General features: G+C 48.3%; 1 protein-coding gene across 3 annotated transcripts in view; it reads left to right on the forward strand.

Moving 5' to 3' along the window:
* LSAMP (limbic system-associated membrane protein) overlaps window positions 1-21,536 on the forward strand; it is a 1,063,485-nt gene that overhangs the window by 870,368 nt on the left and 171,581 nt on the right. For all 3 annotated transcript variants that reach the window (XM_014957165.1, XM_014957164.1, XM_014957166.1), the window contains one exon: window positions 17,403-17,635. In XM_014957165.1, the coding sequence (XP_014812651.1) occupies window positions 17,403-17,635 (233 nt within the window). The remainder of the gene's footprint in view (window positions 1-17,402; window positions 17,636-21,536) is intronic.

The following is a 21,536-nucleotide window of genomic DNA, read 5'->3' on the forward strand; positions in this document are numbered from 1 at the left end:
GGTTCCTGGCATGTGCTTCTATCTGAAGCTCCTGCCCCGTGCTGAGGTGAGCTCAGTGTCTGCAGTTTATCTTGGCTGGGAGCATCTGCTGTCGGGTTCCGGCCGATCCCGCTGGCAGGATCAGGTGTCTCGACAGAGCATATCTGCTCTCCGCAGTGGGGCTGGGGTCTGTGTGCTGGTGACAGAGTCTGAGGCTAAGCTTCCTGGCTCAGGGCTTGCGTGTGGCTGGAATCACTGCTCAGGTGGGGGATACGTTTTTGTGGCTCTCCTCCAGGGTTTGCCATGCCCCTTGCTGCTCTTCTGCTGTCGGCTCAGCGCAAGGGAGCAGACTTGCAGGAGCAGCGGTTACTCAGGTAAGGAGAGTGGAGCTTAACATTGCCTGTGGGGGCCTCCGAGACTGAGTAATGGCAGGGCTTGAAAGCTGTTACAGATATTTGATAATTAATTGGCTGGGAAATCAGTTTATTTTAACGACTCCGGTTAAATAAAGAAGAGAGATAAAAGGACTGCAAGTTCCTGCAATGCTAAACTACTTTCAGGGACGGAGAAAGCCCATTACATGTCTGCTTTTATGCCAACAGGGGCTTTTAGTTCTTGTGAAGGCTATTCTGAAAGGTGGTTGAAATCTTTATCTTCCCTGAATCCCAGCAGTTTGGGTTTAAGACAAGAAAGGCTGAAGGGTGGTTTATTACCAAGGATCCATCAGGCAGAGGGGGACAAGGGAGTGAAGCTGCTGCCGTAACCTCATGCTTCACCTCTGGCCAGATACTTACTGCAGAGCGGTTCCAGATGTGGTTTATCACCATTTTATACTGCTCTACTGGGAGCAATGCAGGTAGCTCGGTTAACCTCACTTGTCTTTCTGAGTACTGGCTGATCGCACACACACACACGAGGTAGCATCATGGAGAGCAGACCTGTAACAGTCTAGCATGAGCAAATAATTTTATATGCTTTCCCCACATCTCAGTGGCTGGCCAGGACTGGCCCTCTTTCCCCAGCCTAAGAAAGGAACAGTAAGTGTAAAGTCAGAGGGTAGTTGGCGTCAGGTCCATTTGAATTAGGGATCTCTTATTTTCTAGCTTATTGGAGGTACTGTTGTTCAGCGGGCAGATCTGTTCCTTGAGGAAAAACAACGTGCACCCCAGTCCTGGCCAAGGAGGGGGCTTGACTGGAAGCTTGGGACAAAGGTTTTGGAGGGTGCCATTGTTTTAACCTTTATACGTGTCTATAGGAAATATTTTGTGTGTAACTATGCATATTAGAGATCTCAGCAGCAGTGCTGAAAGAGAATAGGATCTATTCCTTGCTGCAGACTGTGGTTTAGATGTGAACTTTCATCTCAAGCCAGTGTGTCTCATCCTGAGGGTTGCACACAAGTGTAGATCTGTGAACAGTGTTCCCAGTGCAGTCGTGTTTGTCAGAATCTGTAAAGAGCCTGCAACACCATCTGTTTTAGTACGAGGATAAGGGATTAAACTGCAGGAATCACAAGATCTATACAATACATGAGAGCAGGCCAGATGATCACAGCACAGCTTCTTTTCTCATAAGCTAAGAATAACTTCAACATCCTCTCATTTAGGGTTTAACGTCAAAATTAACTAACATTTCACTTTTGTCTCACAAGTCCCAAACTGCTCTCACTGCCTCCAGTGCTGGTGCTAGCCTACTGCAGATTGAAACTCAGCGCAGACCCCCATGCCACCCACCTCTCCAAGTGAAAATTTAAAAGAATGAAAGAAAACCCAAAATTAGCCCTTCAGTCTGGTGGAGGTACAGCAGAACCTCTCTTCTGCTGGGCTGGAATACTCTAAATTGAGCATCTTCACAGGAGAATTTAGGTCTAGATTGTCCCCCCAAAGTTCACAGAATCAGAATCACAGAATCTTCTAGGTTGGAAGGGACCTTAAAGATCATCTTGTCCAACCGTCAACCTAACTGACAAAAATAGACACCCACACAACAAACAAGGAACATCATCACTAAACCATACCTCCCAGCACTTCATCAACCCGTCTTTTGAATACCTCCAGGGATGGTGCCTCAACCACCTCCCTGGGCAGCCCATTCCAATGTCTGATAACCCTTTCAGTGAAAAACTTTTTCCTAATATCCAGCCTGAACCTCCTCTGGCGTAACTTGAGGCCATTTCCTCTTGTCCTGTTGCCTGTGACTTGAGAAAAGAGACCGACCCCCATCTCTCTACAGCCTCCTTTCAGGTAGTTGTAGAGAGCAATAAGGTCTCCCCTCAGCCTCCTCTTCTCTAGGCTGAATAACCCCAGTTCCTTCAGCCTCTCCTCATAAGACATATTCTCCAGACCCCTCACCATCTTTGTCGCCCTTCTCTGGACCCGCTCCAGCACCTCGATGTCTTTTTTATGGTAGGGGGCCCAAAACTGGACACAGTACTCGAGGTGAGGCCTCACCAGTGCCGAGTACAGGGGGACAATCACCTCTCGGGCCCTACTCGCCACGCTGTTCCTGATACAGGCCAGGATGCTGTTGGCTTTCTTGGCCACCTGGGCACACTGCTGGCTCATGTTCAGCCAACAGTGGACCAACACCCCCAGGTCCTTTTCTGCCCGGCAGCTCTCCAGCCACTCTGCCCCCAGCCTGTAGCACTGCCTGGTGTTGTTGTGACCCAAGTGCAGGACTTGGCACTTGGCCTTGTTGAACCTCATCCCATGAGTTGTGAGGTCCTATGAGAATGTCATGCCGTGCACAGATGCCGGGGATGCACAGACACCCATGAGGTGGCCATGATGGCATCTCCCCTCCATGGCTGACGAGAGACTACCTCTAGCCAAGTGTAAACTCAGAGCAGGCTACAAATCCTCATCTTTTAAACATTCCCTGGATCCGAAACCTCCCGCCAGCTGGAGCTGCTTTTAGCTGAGCAGACTGAAGCACTGTATTTAATGAATTCATTTAGAGTCTGGTGCAAGGAAGCAGGGCTGATCCTCATGTAGTGTAAATCTAGGCCTCCCCATTTACTTTAGTGGTGCCTTGTTGACCCTTGATTTATGCCAGCTGAAGCCACAGTTTGGCATCTCTCCATACAGTGCTGGACTTCTGGAAATTATTTAGAGCAAGTGACCTGCCAGAAGAACAGAAGTAGGAATCCAGCCTCAGACCAGCCATGGCCCACGTGAGCAGCCTTAGACCCAGCCGTGTCAGAAACTAAACTACCAGTTAGACAGCTGTACAGGAGGGAGCTCTGTGGGGAAATGGTTTATCTGTACTGCGGATAAGCCGTGCACAGGGGAGAGGTTTCGTTCCACAGCAGGCTCTTGGGAGAAGAGGCAGGGTTGTCAGTGGATCCAGATAAGATATCCCTGGGTAAATGCTTCCAGTAGGATTAAGCAACATTGTCTTCGCTAAGAAAAGGGAAGGGTTTATGTTCTGTGTTCTAGCCAATTTGTGCAGCTTCTTTTGCCAGTGCCAGAAGAGGGCAGGTCAGAAGGTGCAGAAGCATTCAGAGCAGTCTCTGCCGTTATGCTGGGCTGGAGTTCAGGCTCCACAGCACAGAGCCAACTGACCCAAGCCGCTTGCCTTCGAATCCTGGGGATGAGGAGCTTGTGCTTCAGCCAGTCCTTTTTGCTCTGGTTGCATATCCCTGGGCAGATCCCAATTAGAGAGGAAGAAAAGGATTAGCTCTGGTTGTAGTGCTAAGGTGGGCGCGCCCAGAGGTGGCACCTCTGGGTTTGTGGGGGCTGTTTGCAGCCATCACTGCCCCCTTCTCTCTCCCTCCACACAAAAACCAAGTGTGACATGAGGCAGGTCAGGTTTTGTTTCCAGCTGTAAAATTGTTTCATTGTATGACTTTGCACAGCCTATTTCTTTCCTTCTCCTGTGTCTCCTTACGTGTAAAACAAGCAGTGTAATGCTTCTTCTCCACAAAGCACACGAGCTCCAGTTCCATGGTGATCAGTCGCTTTTGCAATAACACTGCTTGATTTTCAGTATGTGTTGAGTTGCCTTGCAAGACCAAGTCCTGCAAGGGTCTCAGAGGAAAGACAGCACAAGATATTATTATGATCAGTAGGATGGCAAGGAGATGTAGCTGTGGGAATTATTCCTGACCCCCTTTTTGAAGGAGTTGTACCTTCCTTCCATTCTGTTATGAACATAAGGTTTTAAGCCAGCTCCTGACTTCTCATGCCAACAGCAGAAACTACATCAAGTATATCTTGACACTTCTTTTTTTCCACTCTTCCCCCTCTCCTCTGCTATTTATTTATTTATAAACGTGTCCTCCTCTGCAAGTCATATTGTGCGTGTGGGGATAAAGGTAAGCTCAGATCAAAGCTCTTGAGAGTTCTCCCAGCAGCTTCTCTTCTTTACCTTCCCAGCAACTCTTTTTCAGATGCCTCCTCGCGCAAGGCCTGATGGTGGACAGAAGTGGGGCATTAGGGAGAGGCAAAATGTAGCAAAGCTGCAAATAAAGGCAAAAGTAAGTGGAGTGGAGCATTGCCTGGCTGTTACAGATTTGCTGTGGTTTCCGCCTAGAGGAGTTCTTCAACACACAAGATAAATACAGCATGCAAGTCTGAAGTTTGCAGCACTTCATTCTATGATTGTAAAACACCCGTGGGACAGATTTTCAAAAGTATGTCATTTTAGGCAGCGAGAGAAATGGCTATATTGGTAAGGAGCTCACTATGCCAAATGCTGTTTTGAAATTTTGGTTCTTGTGTGTTAGTTTGGGAGCTGGTAGACCCAAAAGCAGTTTGACAAATCTAGTCTAAATTTCAATGCTAAGCACTTTGAAAAATCAAGCTTCACTTGTGACTTCTAAGTGCCTGACAACTTTACTCACAGGACATTTGGGAATACAACTGTTCATGGATGACTTCTAACAGATCCAGTTTATGAAAACAAAACCAAATCTGTGCCAGTTGACTTCAGAGTTACAGTTTACAGAGGTCTAAGATTTTGCCAAGAAATATTTAGCTGTGTGTGAAGTGAAAATAGCTAAAAACATAGCTTCATCTGAAAGAAGCTTGTGAGAGGAGTTGTCTTCTCCTGACATATTGCGGAACTCTCCCAGGTAGGTCTTAAAAGTGATAAGACCAGGTCATTGCAGTTTGTTCTCCCTGCAGCCACTCTGAAGCTGTTCCCTGCACAGCTTAAGCATCCTCTGGTCCTTAGCCCAACTTTGTTTTAAACGTCTAAAATAGGGACTTCCTTGCTGTCCTTGGGAGACTCTTCATGAGACTAGCGCTTGTAGATGACAAAAAAGTTTTTTCTCAAGTTTGAACAGACTTATTTCTCTTCTTTTTCTGACCCGTTACTCCTTTCTAGACCCCTATGCATTTTGCTAAATAATTCATCTCTTCCCTCGGTGCTTTCAGCTTTCAAAGAGGTATAGCTTGTCAACATGTCCCTTTTAAGTCCTCTCTTAGTCAAGTTATACATATTTAATGCTTTTAAGCTTCCCTTAGATGCTGATCCCTTTCCAGCCCTTGATGGATTTTGTTGTTGCTTGCTTCTGAATTCCCTCCAATTTCCCCATATCATTCTGGTAACAAGGTGCCTGGGATTGACTGCACCAGTCCAGGTGCGCTCAGTATTTGGTGGCAGTTGTTTTTGGGTGGAATTAAAAAGAGAAGCAGCAGAATCTCTCAAAGGGAATCTGCTTCATGGTCTCCTCTCTGAGAGCATTATTTCAGGATGGTATTTCGGGACTGGCTTTAGATATGGAAATGAGAGCGTGTGTCTTGCTCAGAAGCTGTTCTCTGCTTTCAAGTGGGAGGGAGATGGAAAAGGGGAAGAGGGGTTAAGCTCCTCAAAGGCTTTGTCTACATTAGGCTTTTTTCTTCCTGTTTCCCACTGTTGCTTGCACGGGTGCAGCTCAATCCACAGTGGCACGGATAACGGCTCTGGCACGGGCAGGGAAGCTAAACATGTTTCACTACACATCATCTCCACAATCTCTGCAAGCCCTGACTCCACCAGCAGCAGCGGGAGCTGGAGAGGGAGAAGGTCAGCTGTAAATAATAACTAGAGTGTCTGCACACCACGGAGGTGTCCCTCCTGCAGCAGCTGGGAGTGAGCAGCCAGGTTGGACCCACTTTCTCATGCATGCTGAAATACCACCATTGACAGTCAGCTGCTGGCAGCTCCAGGGCAATGCTTGGAAGGGAGGATGATAACTTGGTTGAGTGACCTCTGATACTCTCATGATCTCAGGAAAGAAGGGAAAGTTAAGTCTTATTTTCCCTAATATTTTTCCCATTGCCACTCTGATCTGCCTCTCCAAAGAATTTCAAGACTGATTTCTCCTTGGAGTGAGTCCTTCCCTCCTACCTGCCCAGGACAAGGGCTAATGCTTCAGACGCGATAGTCTATTTTCCTTTTTGGAGAAGGAGCAATATGAGATAAAATGGACATTAGGATCCACAAAATCGAAAGCATATTCCCGTGTCTGAGGTAATGTGCTCCTCAGGTGGAAGGAACTATTGAACTGGGCCCCTCAGATCAAGAAGGACAGGGAACTACTGGAGAGGGTACAGCAAAGGGCCACAAAGATGATTAAGGGCCTGGAGCATCCCTCTTATGAAGAGAGGCTGAGGAACTTGGGTCTTTTTAGTCTAGAGAAGAGAAGGCTGAGGGGGGATCTGATCAATGCTTATAAATACTTAAAGGGAGGGAGTCAGGAGGGCAGGGCTGGTCTTTTCTAAATGGTGCCCAGTGGGAGGACAAGAGCAAATGGGCACAAACTTGAGCATAAGAAGTTCCACCTAAACATGAGGAGGAACTTCTTTACTGTGAGAGTGGTAGAGCACTGGAACAGGCTGCCCAGAGAGGTGGTGGAGTCCCCTTCTCTGGAGACATTCAAAAACCGCCTGGACAAGATCCTTTGCAACCTGCTCTAGGTAGACCCACTCTGGTGGGGGGGTTGGACTTGATGCATCTCCAGAGGTCCGCTCCAACCCCATATGATTCTATGATTTCATATAGTACAAAACACAGGAGACACCTGCCAGTTTCACCTAACACTTAAATCTGATGTTCTTTCACAGCCAATTAATGGTTAACTGACGAAATTCTCAGCCAGAAAGTAGCACCAAGATGAGGATGTTAATGAGTTTAAAAAAAGAAAAAGGGGGCAGGGGGTTGAGAAATGCCTGGGGATAAGAAAGGCAGAGTACAAACTTACAAGGTGGAATGCAAGCTGTCATTCAGAGAGGAGGCCAACTTATATTTGCTTGGGGGTGGATTAATAGGCTTTTATAGCTGGGAAAGATGATGAAATTATGTAAATGGTGATGTACATTGTCCTTTTAAGAGGCGTTCCACCTTTCTTTGAAACGTCTGTCACTAATCATGGGAGGGTGGACGCTGGACCCTGTGCCCCAGTGCTCAGACCTTGTGATACCTGTTCACTGCTGCTTCCATTCCCATTTCTATCCCCAAATGTTCAGGTGTTGACACCTGGGCACTTAGTTCCTCCTGCCTCCATGGAGATGTGCTGCCACTGCAGATCTGTTGGTCACTGCCAATACCTTGGTCTCTGCCCCAGCAGGCGTTGAGGCTGATGGCCAACATCAGTCCCTGACAAGCTTTTGGCTCTAATCTGATTGTCTCTTTGGCTGTATTTTCTCACGTCAGAAACCTTCCCAGAGGTGGTACATGGCTTTGAGCCACCTGGCAGTCAGCTCTTCCTGACCCATGGAAGGCTGTTGCCAGTCCTGTGGGCATGCCCCTCATTTGCAACAGCCCCGGGGGCACATGCTGATGCTGTCACGTGGCTGCGTGGGATGGCACATACGGCCCCTTGCTTTTCAGAGTTGGGCCGTGGTGCCATGGCATCAATCAACATGGACTGTTTTGCAGGTGTGCACGTGCCTCTGCATGTGCAGCTCTGAGACGGAGAGCTGGGGAACCTTGTCACCTCTCCTCCATACAAAATACATGAGATGATGCCCCAAAGCTCCGGATTTAATTATTTCGATCTTAAGTTTTGTAGTCCCCTTCCCTGAGCAAACCACTAGAATCCACAAGCTGAAAAGTGCTATTTGCAGTGCCTCGTCTCTCTTCAGCCGCAAGGAGTTGATTTGCAAATCCCCCCCTTGCTAGTGACAGCCTCTGGTGATACCTCCTGCATTTTTAGCCTGTGACTGGGGCAGAAGGATGGGACCCGGGACCACACAAAATGCTTTGAAGCTCCTTCTAGCATCACTCTCCCATTCCCTCTTGTGTTCACGTTCTCCCTCTTCTGCACCCACTGTCTCCTGACCTGCCCTCACTCTGTTTCTTTCTCTGGTTCCCCCTCTTTCAGAGCTGCCCTTTGCATTACTAATCTGTGGCATTATCTCATTCTCCAGTAGCTGTGCTGGCTGCCTTGATGTTTCTCGCCAGCTTTTGCCTCTCCCCCCCTTTCTTTCTGCCCCCACTCGCCGCCCCATGATGTAGCATTGCCTTTCTCCATCTGCCCGATTGTCTCTCCACTTTTTATCTGGGTGCTGGAGCTCCAGGTGCTGTCATTCTCCGCGACAGCACAGAACATTTCAGATTGCCTCTGCGGCTGGATAATTACCAGATACAGAGTCACGTGGAGTTCCCAGCCAAACCCTCCCTCTCCTCCTGTCAGAGGAGGAGATCACATCTCTGAAACATACTTTTTTTTTTCTTTTTTTTTTTTTTTAGAAGAAGAAATCCAAGGGAAAAGTTTGGAGGTAGCTTTTCTGGAGTTACCTAGTGGTGACCACATGAAAGTTACCTACAAGGCACTGGGAGTTCAGGTAGAAGAAATACATGATTTCCAGTACTAAAGTTGGTGAAGGAATATAAAGGGGATGATGGCCTGTATGGGTGCCTTACTAGTGCTCCTGTTCTTGTTCTTGGTGTATCCCCCAACCAGAAAAAGCCCTAATGGTGCAGAGACTTGTCAGTAGCTGTTTGGTTTCCAGTCCTTTTACAGATTTGGCATAAAAGCCAATATCCAGTTCACATAAGTGAGAAATTACCATTGTCTTTCAGTGAACTTCAGTTTCTAAGTGATCACAGATTTCTTTGTAAATGTCAGCCTGTGTCTTGGTGATGGCAAAAGTACAGAGCCCTTATCGTAAGCGCAGTGCAACCAAAAGGCAAATCATCTGGCAGTGTTCCCTTCTGCATCGTCTCTGTGATTCCCTGGTTTCCCCTTTTGATGGTGCAGGAGCCCCGTGCCGCTACGGGAAGGTGGGGACAGCAGAGTGAGGCGTACACTCCCTGTTGGACATTTCACTGAGCCCGTGTGATCAATAGCTGATGAGCATCGCCTAATCATGATGGATCAAGATCACAGCCAGATTTCTGGCTGGACCGAGAAGGGTCACTGATGAGTGATGATGATGATGAGTGATGAGGCTAACCCAAAAGGGAAGGAGGGAGCTCAGGGTCTGTTTCCTCAGCAGTCTCATCCTCCTGACTGATCTTGGTGTGAGACTCTGATGCAAGCTGTCAGAGCATGTGGCATTTCTGCAAGCGTCAGACAGAGAGCAGTTCAGCTCCTCTGTGCACACGTTGGGAGCAAGTCTCCTCTGGCAGGAGCCCTGTAACTGGAGACAGTCACTCCAGATGCATGCCTCGGAGTGGGCAAAGAGCCATCCAGGGGCTTCCTGACTACGCTGTAAAGAAATGGAGGGTTTAACCTAGCTCTGGTGGGATATAGGGAAACACGGCACCATGGTGGGAGGCCTCAGTCTGAAGCCTTTTCTGTATTTTGAAGATTTAAACTGTGCTGGGATGTGGCTGGGATAGAGTTAACTTCGTTCACAGCAGCTTGTATGGTATTGTTAAGGATGTACCTCTGCTGGGATGGATGGGGACTGAAGTTGTTTATGCAGGTATACTGATCCCCAGAAGATGGGAAGAGCAATAAATCATGCCAGTCTAAGTTCTCTTATTCTGATACAGTTACATCCGGCCCGGGAGAGTTCTGGCATAACAATTACTGTAATTTTTGGCTTAATTTCTGTGGGTTTGTTTTTTTTTTTTGTCTACAAACAGAAACCTATACTCTTAAATAGTCGTTTTAACAGGAAGAAAACCCGTATGAGATCAGCTGTGTGTCTGCTAGTGAGAGCCCATGCAGCTAGCTGTCTTTTAAGACGGGTGTATTTTTGGTGAATTCCCTTGGGTTTCATTTTCCACATGTATCACACGGACTGAGAGACAAGGATGCTCACAGCACATGAGCAGTTCTGCACTGATAGTCATATTCACTGGTTGCAATTCTTTTTGCTTTCATTAAAAAGAGTTGATGGGAGAGAGAGTGAGAGAGGAATGTTTCTGTACAGGGCACTGGGGAGTCCTTATCTAGAAAGCTTGGTATGAATGCTGGTCACGAAAGAGGAATTCAGACTGGAGCAGGTGCTGAGAAGGGCTACTGGGATGTTTAGGGCAATGGAGAGTCTATCATACAAGAAGAAACTAGGAGAGTTTGGCTTGTTGAGCCCAGGAAAATGAAGGCTGAGGGGGAATATGATTGCTCTCTGTGAACATGCTAGAAGATAAGCACCCGGGAGAGAGAAGAGCTATTTAAGCTAAAGGATGGTGTTGGCCTGAGAGGGAGTGGGTATAAACCAGCCATGAATAAATATAGACTTAGAAAAAAAGTTTCTAATCAACAGAGCAGAAAGACTTTGAACAGCCTGCCGTATGGGGGAGGGTACCCCCTGCCAAACGCACTAAACTTAAGTAGGAACAAAAGACATCTTTGAAAAAGATGATAAGGTACAGCTGGCTGTGTCGCTGGAGGCTGGGGCTCCCTGACCCGGGGAGCCCGTCCTAGCCTCGCCCTCCCAAAGTGGCAATTTACTAAAGAGGATGAGCAGATGTGCAGGCATCCTATCAGCCCTGCACCACTCCAGCGGGGGGATAGCCCGAAATTGTCACCTGAGTGCTGAGATACACACGGGGAGCTGCAGACAGGTGTGACGACCAAGGTCACAGCATAATACGGCTGAAGGAAAGCGTGGGCTGAACAGATGCGGCAGTTTCCCCCTCCTGCCAGCTTTCCAGCACAGGACTGGCTTTAAGCAATAGTTTCCTAAATCCCTCTGAGAGCCTGTGTTATCATGCTGGCAGTGGTGGCTCAGGAGCTATTTATGACATATTTTGGGAATCCATCCTGCTTTGGCACAGCATTCGCTCTCGGTGACCCTGCTGTGGGTCGCGGTGCGTCAGGAGAGGAGCAGCAGCTGGAGCAGCCTGGGGAAAGAGAGGAGTAGTGGCAGCAGGGAGAAGAAGGAGAAGCTTGAGCAGCACCTCACGCCCATGTGTATTCAAATTCGGTAAAATGAGTCTTTTGGTGCTTGGCTGAAAGGAGGTTTCAGACCCTTGGCTGATGCAGCGTCCCACTGCCATCCACTTAGGAGGCCCTTGCCTTAACAGAGATGAGGATCTCTTCAGCTGTTGCTGTCTTTTGTAGTGTCTCCTGCTGAGGAGAGCCTGATCCGGAGCAGTGGGAACCACCCAGGGCCAACAGCTCCTAATTACTCCTGTGGACTGCTCCTCTGGTGGGGACTGCACAGCAGGGAAAGGGAGCTGGCTGCTGCAGGGGCAGCACTGCATCGCTCTTGAAATGCTGCAGGTCCAGCACTGCCGTGGCGTTGTGGGGCCTGGCTGGACATTGCCCCTGAGCTCCCTGGCACCAGTATAGGTTAGGGGTGGATCTTCTGGAAAGCACTACTGAGGAGAAGGATCTGGGAGTCCTGGTGGATAGCAAACTTTCCATGAGCCAGCAATGTGCCCTTGTTGCCAAGAGGGCCAATGGAATCCTGGGCTGCTGTGTAGGGAAGAGTGTGGCCAGTAGGTCGAGGGAGGTCATTCTCCCTCTGTCTCTGCACTGGTGAGGCCACAACTGGAATACTGCATCCAGTTCTGGGCTCCCCAGTTCAAGAGGGACAGGGAACTACTGGAGAGAGTCCAGTGTAGGGCAACTAAGATGATTAAGGGATTGGAGGAGCTCCCTTACGAGGAAAGGCTCAAGGAACGGGGGTTCTTTAGCCTGGAGAAGAGAAGGCTGAGGTGAGCCCTTATCTATGTTTACAAGTTCCTAAAGGGTGGGTTGAAGGATGATGGAGCCGGACTCTTTTCAGTGGTTTCCAGCGATAGGATGAGGGACAACAGGCACAAGCTGGAACATAGGGAGTTCCATTCAAATACAAGGAAAAATTTATTTATGATGAGGGTGCCAGAGCCCTGGAACAGGCTGCCCAGGGAGGTCGTGGAGTCCCCTTCTCTGGAGATTTTCAAGACCCACCTTGATGCAGTCCTGAGTGATGTGCTCTGGGCAATCCTGCTTTAGCAGGGGAGTTGGACTAGATGATCTCTAGAGGTCCCTTCCAACTCTGACAATTCCATGATCCCCTGCCTGGCAGGCTGGGGCCTGGCATGCCCACGGTCTGTCCTCAGCCCTCACTGCCCATGTCCCTGCTGGGACATAGTGGAGGGCCCAGGCTCTTCCTGCCTCCCTGGCTGACCCATCGCTGTGTTCAGTTCTTGCTTGCCACGCAGGGAAGGGCCGAGGAGCACGAGAAGACAAGATGCAACAACACGAGCATGGTTTGCTCTTGAGCTTCCCTCACGCGGCGGCGAGCGGTGCTGTGTTCAACCACCGCATTAGCTTTCCAGGATCATCCTTTGCAACACAACAGAGAATTTGTCTTGCACGTTCAGAGCTGGCAGCCAGGAGCTGACGTTGCTTTGTGCAGAACGAGCCGTGTTTGATCCCTCTCTCTTTTCCCTCTTGCCATTTTGCTGCCGGGGGTAGAGGGCAGCGGGGGAAGTTGTTAGCTGGATCCTGCGAGTGTGTGTGAAGCGAGAAGATTAGAGCAGAGCCAAGGGGTGGGCAGGAGATCTGAATCAGGGCAGGTTGTGACATCCTCTGGCAAAAGGGGGTCGTGTCGCTCGGCGAGGGCAATGGGGTGGGTTCCAGGTGCTTTACTGTGTGTGCAGCAGGCCGCTGAGATTTGGCGTGCTGCACAGAGATTGTCTTACAGAAGAGATGATCAAAGGGTTAACGGAGAAGGGATGATTAAAGAGGAGTGTGGGAATTATGACACAGAGCTGTCACCATAACGTGCTTTGGAGAAAGAGGGCAGAAAATGCAGTCCAAACCCACACTATTTATTTATTTCCCCCCAAGATGAGGTAAGAGCCGAGGCTTGCTGGTGAAGCAGCACACCATATTTCAGCTTGCCTCATCTCACTAGTGGGGCTCTGGCAGAGCACTGTGGGATTGGGTCTGCAGTGAAAAAAAAAATAAATTTACTTGGATGCTCTACAACAATAAAAAAGTTCCAAACAATTATCCCAGGTTCAAGGCGACCCAATACATCATCGATAATGCTGCAAAATCCCCGCCATGCTAAAGTAATCATTTTAACAGCAGCTTTACTAGGTTCTACAGGGCTTCCTTCCTGCCTCTTCATCACTGTAGGCTCTAAATATCATCCACCCTTTCCAAACCCCATTGAACTTACTCTGAAAAGCCCCTGAGCCTCCCTCTCCTTTTTTTTTGCTCTCTTTCCCACCTCTCCATAGGAATAGCCCCAAAGGCTTTCAAGAAGGAGGGAGGAGGAAGACATCTCCCCTACCCAAAGGAAGGTTACCTTGGAGCCTATGAAGGCATTTTTGCAGGAGTGATGCTTTGTCCCAGTGTTGCATGTTGGGCCAGGAGGCATGAAAGGAGAGAGGATGAGCAGCAGGCTCCTGCTTCCAGCTCCTGCCTTCCTCCTGACTGCATGCTGTCAGATGTCCCCTAGGGTCCTGAAATCCAGGGACCAGGAATGGTGGTGGGCAGCCCTCCCTGCCATTGGAGGTGATGGTTCCTGCTGTAGGTCCCAAAGCTCTCTCCTGTGGTGGAAGTGTCACCCCTTCCCCTCTGCAGCATGGCTCAGCCCTGTCACCTGCATTGGTGCTTGGGGAAACTGAGGTTGAGGGAGGTGTGCGAGGATGGCCCAGTTTCCTTTCTCTATGTCCAGATTCCATCTGTCTCCTGGCTGGTTCTTACACAGTTGTTAGACACTGTGTGAGATCCAGAAAAACATCTGTAGCAGCTAAAAATGGTGCTGTTGTTAAAGGACCTCAGGTGCTAAACTTTGCTGTGTTGGTTTACGAGAGGGCAAGGAGGGCTAGAGGGGCATAGCAGCAGGATTTTTTGTCCTTCTGCGACTGTGGTTTGAATTGGTGCTAAGATCAATAGTTCCTGAATCCCTGCAGGGATCGTGCAAGGCATGACCATCACCACTAGCTGGTCCTCTCGTTAGCCGCATCAGCAGATATCAAGAAATTAAACCTGAAACCATCAAGAAAAGGGATGGTTTGCAAATCGTTTATTAGCGTTCACTGATGCTGATGGTAATGCTTTCAATAAGCCTAATGAAAAGCATTTGACTGTCTCTGTGAACTTGATTATTGATTATTAGTGAACGATAAGAGTCATTTGATATCTTGCTGATGCCATACTCCTATTGCATTGCAGTTAAAATGTCAGTTAACGTGCCATTTAATATTCTATTAGTATTGAATTAGCACTTATTACACTGTGAAAATCATCACCATAAATCCTTATTAAGGCATGATCCATACAGCTGGGTGGCATCTCTGGCAGACTAAGAGGGTGCGTGTGTGCAGACAGACATACTGAGATGCATCATCCATGTGGATGCGTGTTCCCGGCACGCCAGGATTTGGAATTTCCACATTTGTACATTGATTTTCCCTAACAGTTTGAGAGGAACAGGCGTGCTGAACAGAGCAGCTCAAATCAGTTTCACTGACTCTTCCTGTTTTCCTCCTTTCCCTCTTACCTCCTCCTTGCTTTATTTTGGTAGCACCTGCTCTCTTACTTCAGGGGCACTTGCAAGGTTGTCTGACTGTAGCTATTGACCACCATCCTAAGGCTGACCTCAGTGCGTGTTGGACAGGTCCTTGACACACATTTTCTCTTCAGCAGAGACGAGGGAGGGTCCCCGGGTGAGTGTCCCCTTAGGAGTGAGAGGATGAGGCTTTTCTCCAGTGGCACCACTGAGCTGTTACTGACCCGAGGGACCTCTCAGGGGCATCTTTGCTGCCTCCAGGCAGTGACATATAACGAGTGTGTGTGGGGCACAGCCCCTGGATGCTGTGCTGTGTCATGTAGGGCTGCAGTGTAGGTGAGGAACACAGCCTGGCAGGGCTGGTGCAGTGTGCTGGATCTGCTGGTGCCCAGCAGCACTGATAGGTGTGCTGGGGGATATTCAGAAGTCATTGAGAAACTTCAGCCTCCCCCTAACTTCAGCTTCAGCTGTTAATCTGCTTAGCTTCTCATGGCCAGCCCTCTCAGGATTTTCACAAATCCAAAATGTGCAGAGAGGGGCTTTGAACACCTTTGAAAAAGACCTAACCTCTGTTTCTTGGTGCCGTTATGAGACTATGCAGAAATGTGTGTGCGAGAAGGCTGGTGACCCTAAGGAAGCTGGCTCTGGAGACCATCTGGATGTCCCTACAGGGCCACCGCTCCCAGCCCTGGGGCACAGTGCCCTCCCTGGGCCCTTGCTTCCAGCTCCTGGTGCTGGTGGTGACAGCCCAGGGTCACCAACTGAACTGGGCACCGCCACATCGCTGCGGTGTGGGATTCTACATCTAAGTGGCTGCTTGTGGATTCACCCGCCCCTTTCTTTTTTACAAAGAGCAGCTTTTTAAAAACAAGGCAGATCACAGCTGAGAGCTCAGGGCAAGTGCGTGCCTGGCCGGGGTGGTGAGGTCTAGTCTGAGGGGCAAACCCTCGCTTCCCTCCCTCGGCTGGATGGCAGCGGTGCTACCCGGGGTCTGTTGGGCTGCTCTCTAAAGAAAATGTTTGTTGGACAGAGCTGCTTCCAGCTTGGCCAGCAGCGTGGCGTGCCTCCCATCGATGCCCACGCAGCCTGGCTTTCCTCCTGCCCACAAGTAACCCCAGAGCAACTCGGAGAGCGTCCACGGCTGTGCCAAAAGGGAGGGGGTAAGAGGTGCCGGCCGTAATGGCAGGGTCACGTTGCGAGGGATGGCAGCTGCAGCGCGGTGTGAATGACATGCATTCAAATAGAGGAACTTGGAAAATGTCTGACTCGTGCTAAAAGGCTGTATGGAAGCCTACTGCCAAATATTTGTCTTATCTTGAAGCAATAATCTTTATCGTCTCTCTTTTCCCTTTCAAATCCAACACATGTGTGAGTAGTGAGGGAGGGGTGCCGGGTTATTTGGATGCCGGGAGGCTGTGGGCATTGCTCTGAGAGGTGAAGAACAGCTCAGGAGACTGAGCTTCCCTATGTATCCGCAGAGCGTGCTATGAGCTGCTGCAGGACAAACCCTCTCAACCTGTCTGAGCCCAGTCCTGGTGGATCTGGCTGCCAGGGTGAAAGACGAGTTACGTCTTCTTCAGCCCTGGACCTGTCAAATGAGCCACAGCTGAGAGCAAGCAGGATGTCCTCTCCTGGCACATCCAGGATCTCCTGGTCTCTCTGGCATCTCCTCATCTCTTCTGTGCATGCCACCTTCTGGAGGTGGGAAGTGGTACAGGGCAGGTGCCTTGGCCAAAAATGCGTATTTGTCTTTGTAGCACCTCTCCACTCTCTCTCAAAGAGCAAAATGCTTGTCATGGAGTTGTAACAGGGTCTGTCCTCTGCCTTGCAACCCTTCACAGTGAGGGCTATGGCAGTTGCTGGTCCGGCTGCTGCTCTTCTGCCTGCCGTTCCTTGCTGCCATTCCTCCTCTCCTGTCTTACCTGGAATGTTCACAGGACGTGCTGCATGTGTCACAGTGATGGCAGTGATGCCCCCACAGCCTCTCCTTTTCAGCCTGAAATCCGTACCTGTCTGCACAAGCGGGCAGATGTGCATTGGCAATGGGGGGTGCGTGTTAGGAGGGTGGTGTTTGAGGAGTGAATACCTCTTTTTTGTCAGAGGGATGGAGGGGGGAGATACGCTATAGCTCCCTGCCCTTGTGCTGCTGAAACTGAGGAACGGAGCAGCTGTGCCCTGAGCTGACAAAGCTGGAGCCCTGAACCTTGGCCATCCAGGCTGGCAGGGGGCTGGGAATGTAACTCTCTTGTATACTTAACTTTTGAAGGGATTTGGTGACCAGGATCTCTTGTGGCCTTCCAAAGTCTTTTTTGGTGCAAGTGTAGGCCACAGACAAAAGGAAGAGAGAGCAGGAGGCATCACTACCCCAAATCCCATGGTTTCATGAACCAATAGTTCCTGAAACCCTTCAAAAAATCATTGTGAAATATATGGCTATGGGGCAGCAATGGTGAGGAGATGCTGTGGTTTATGGGCAAGGCAGGTATGTGCTACAGAGTTTCCGAGCAAAATAGTAAAGGGAGGGGATAAAATGGAGATGATGGAGATGTTTGTTAACCTCCCCCTCACCTTTCTCATCCTCTTCAGGTGTTATGTAGAAGACAAAAGCTCCAAGGTGGCCTGGTTAAACCGTTCTGGAATCATTTTTGCTGGAGAGGACAAGTGGTCCCTGGACCCTCGAGTAGAGCTGGAGAAAAGAAACCCCCTGGAATACAGCCTGCGGATCCAGAAAGTGGATGTCTATGATGAGGGGTCCTATACGTGTTCAGTGCAGACACAGCATCACCCCAAGACTTCCCAGGTTTACTTGATCGTGCAAGGTAAGCAACATGCCTGAGAAGAGACCAAAGAGCAAAAGACACAGGGGGTGGAAGGAATCTGTATCTTTCTTAGAGACACCCCAGAGTCAGTAGCCTGTGTATGCCTTAGGTGTACAACAGGAGCCAGCAGAACTGTCCCCTTCCACTGCAGCGCGGCATGACTTTACTCTGCTGTCAGTCTGTCCTTTCAAAAGCTGTGACAGAACAGGGAACACCAATGTTGCCAAGATATACTCTAGTGTAATGCAAACCTGGTTCCTGGCTGGGGTTGTTCTGGCACCGAGGGGAAAGCATTTGTTTATAATGATGCTTGTCAGAACATTGTGCTTGCCTCGTCTCTTCCCAGATAGCCCTCTGGTTTCTTCGCCTCCTCCTTCTTCAGATTTCCTTTCTTTTTTCTTGTGTCAACAAGATACTGCACTGTGTTTTTTGGCTTTCCATTGTCAACTCTTAGCAAGGCTGGGGAATTAATTTTCCTGGATTTTTTTCTGCGCTGGGTCATTGGTTTTCAGGGTGTGCTGTTGCTAGGCTTGTGTGAAACCTGGTACCCGAGGTCGCTGCCATGTACCTTATGTTGCCCTCTCCTTTTTTAGCTACCCTCCTACTGTGTGTGTTATAGGGAACTGGAAACTTGGCAGTCTGAACCAGCGTTGTCCTATCTGTCTGCCTGCATTCATGGTATAACATAGGGCAAACACTGTGAGGAGTTCACCAGTTACTGGTAAGGGCGTTATGGAATTTACTTGTTCCAACCTGTCCAGACTAGAATACAAAATGAGTGCGTTTACTCAGGTTTGTTTTGGTTTGCTTTTAATCTTCACGCCGTTCTATCTGCCTATTTATCTAAAATATTTATAGAGCAGCTTAGATAGATAGGTAGGTATGACTGTTCGATACATATTACGAATACGTTCAGCTTCTACATTATCATTCAGGCAGGAGTTTGTTATTTGTCCTGATTTGTCTAGTAACCCAAAAGGCTGCGGATTTGATTTCCCCCAGCAAGTGTTTGAATCGCTCAGGATATAAATGCATGCATGAAGGGACTCTTCATCTTGCTGGTATTATTTGGCAAGCTGGGGACTAACTAGCATACCGAGTGTTTATCTGCAAGGTGAAGTCCAGACTTACGGTCCGGACTGAAGCATCAGAAGTGATGCTTTACATCCCAGTGCAGTGAGACGGAAGGCTCCTGGTTTGTCTTCTTCCTCAAAACCCTTCCCCAGCAGCATGAAGAGCAGCAGATGCCAGCATGTGGAGCAGCCCTCCCGGCTTCTCTGAGTGTTTACTGGGGTGTCCCTGGTGTGAAATGCACTCGCCAGCCCTGGAGGTGTACCCGGCCTCGCTACTCGCTGTAGCGGTGCATAGCTAACTGGCTGGAGGTGGTTTATTGCCAGTAAAATCCCACAGCATGATTTCCATTTACCTGTCAAGAAAAATACAGGTACAAATGAATTTTAGAGCCACACACATGTATTATTAATTTTATTTGTGCCTATTAGATATGGGCCTAAGCAGCAAAATTGAGTTTTCTAGCTTAGCTTTCACCTAAATGTGTGGGTGTCCAGCTCTGAACTACTGCCACCTTTCTGAGGATCAGAAAATTCAGGTTTTGGCACACCTAAACTCTAGATGCCTGTAAACAAGGCAAAAGACCCATTGCAATATCATGCTTACTTTTAAAGCCCGAGGTCCTGTAATCCTGCAATTAGGTGAAACTCATAGCTTTGATTTTCCTAAAACTAAATTTCATCTGGTAAAAAAAAAACAAGCAAAATATAAATACAAAGTCCTTTACAGTTTGGAAGAGTTAGATTCATAATTTTAAAGCATGTTTTTATTATTTTAAAATTAATAAATAATTCATTTCAAATAATCTTAACTAACAAAACTAATATATTAGAAAATAGTATATGTTAGAAGACACCTGTTTCTTCTCTGAGTATAATTTTCTCATATTGATTATTATTATTCTCAGATTTGCAGGTTGTCTGCCTGAAAAATAGTCTGCTGCTAGTACAAACGAAAAGAGTTTGGACACTGAGTCATGCTAAGCTTTTAAGTTTTATTTGTCTTATGTAGTTTATTTACTTTTTTGGTTTTTATGTTCATAAATTTAAAAACATCGGCTATGTGAAGCTCTGGGTAGCCCAAACGTAAAAATAAATAAATAAAAAAAAAAATACAGCTCCTGAAAAATTTAAGTAACGTGCTGGTCAATTGATCTGCGTAGTAATCCAGCAGGAGGATTTCTTGAATGATGGTCAGTGATTCCCTTCAGACAAGCCCAGTGAAACCAAAACAAGCCAAAAGAGACTCCTTGCTAGCTTTGCACACACTGGTGATGCTTGGATGTGTCAGTGAAAGGTCCTGCTCATGTCCTGGAAGCAATAGGCTGCCCTAAGGCCACACCAAGGCTTCCCGTTCTGCTCAGTTGGTGCTGTCCATGGGTATTTCTGCTCCCCACTGCGCTGTATACCAAAGATGGGTCCTTTATCTCCCCGGGTTCAACTCCCTCATCTCTCTAGCTGCTATGAAAACCCAGCCCTTGTCGCCCCTAGAAACAAGTGGGATAGCTCTATCAGAGACTAACAGGTAGGCAGATACTGGAGTGGTGCTGGAGCCCTTATAAATGGAGAAGATCACTTCCATGTCCATAATGCAAGCTGAAATAGAAAGGCTTTTGTGTATCCTAAGAACTCATTGCATTTAGATTACTGCAGGCTAATGGAGTTGCATTCCAGGAGCAGGTCGTTTCCTCCTTTAGAAAATCAGCTTTCTCTGGGGTGAACTCTGCTCAGTGAACTCTGCTGGCCAGAGCTGCAGGAGTATGTCACAGAAAGAGGGGCATCACCTTTCTAATGTGTGTGCCCATGTCCTTTAGTATTTCCAAGGGAAGAGCCAATTCTGTCTCGTCAACCAGCACCAGTCTCTGCATGGGCAGCCTACTGTGTCCACTCCTCTCCTCTCTGGCTTAGGTGTGTATGTCCACTGATAGGATCACTCTCAGCTGGGGCATATTGCAGAGGTCTAAAAGAGGGTTTATGAAATGACACTTAAGAAAACAGTCACAACTTGGTAGACAGCTGAAAGTAGAAAAAGTCCTCTTCATAAATCTTTCCTCCTTTTCAAACTCAAAGCCAACTCGGCTGGTAGAAGTAGGCATTCACTGCCAAAAGGTTCATTAGTATAACCATGGCCACCTCTTCTGCCTTGCTGACCTAGGTGGCCATCACTGCTTGTAGGGTGGGTTGGACTGGAGGCAGCTGTCTCTGCCCAGCTCAGTTGCTACCAGATGCTGATACTGTGCTCTCTGTGATGGGGTGAAAGCATGAAGAGACTGCTCTGAAGACCGCCTTGCTCAAAGCATTTCGTGCTGCCTCAGTTGGGGTGTAATGGCTACTAGTGAATCTTTTCATTCACTACCTCAGGTATTTCTGTAGGGGTCTGATGAGAAGAGCAAAGAGGTGGAAGGATCCACAAGAAGTGGTCTGGTCCTTCTCCATGCAGTGAGACGAGATCAGCTATACAGTGGCTGCCCTTACTTTTTGAAGACATCCTGTGCCTGCATTGCCAGTGCATGGCCATTATTTCACTCTACTTGCGCTTGGAAGGCTTTTATTAACATATGATCCAAATTGATTTTGCTGCCAATTATTTCTGGTCCTTCCAAGACACGTGGTGGTAATTTCTCCTGCTCTTCCTCAAAACTACCATTTATCTGTTAGAAGCCCATTGATCCCTGTGTCTCAGACCTCTCTAGTCTAGCATAACAGGCTCACTTTTTCTCGCAGGTCATATTTTCTAACCCTCATTGTCATATGTATTTCACTATTGTCTGATTTGTCTATGTTTCCTTAAGCGTACTGTCCAAAACCAAAGCAAGAGTTCCAGTTGAGGA

The sequence above is a fragment of the Calidris pugnax genome, unplaced genomic scaffold (assembly GCF_001431845.1).
Source record: "Calidris pugnax isolate Ruff unplaced genomic scaffold, ASM143184v1 scaffold225, whole genome shotgun sequence".
NCBI lineage: Eukaryota > Metazoa > Chordata > Aves > Charadriiformes > Scolopacidae > Calidris > Calidris pugnax.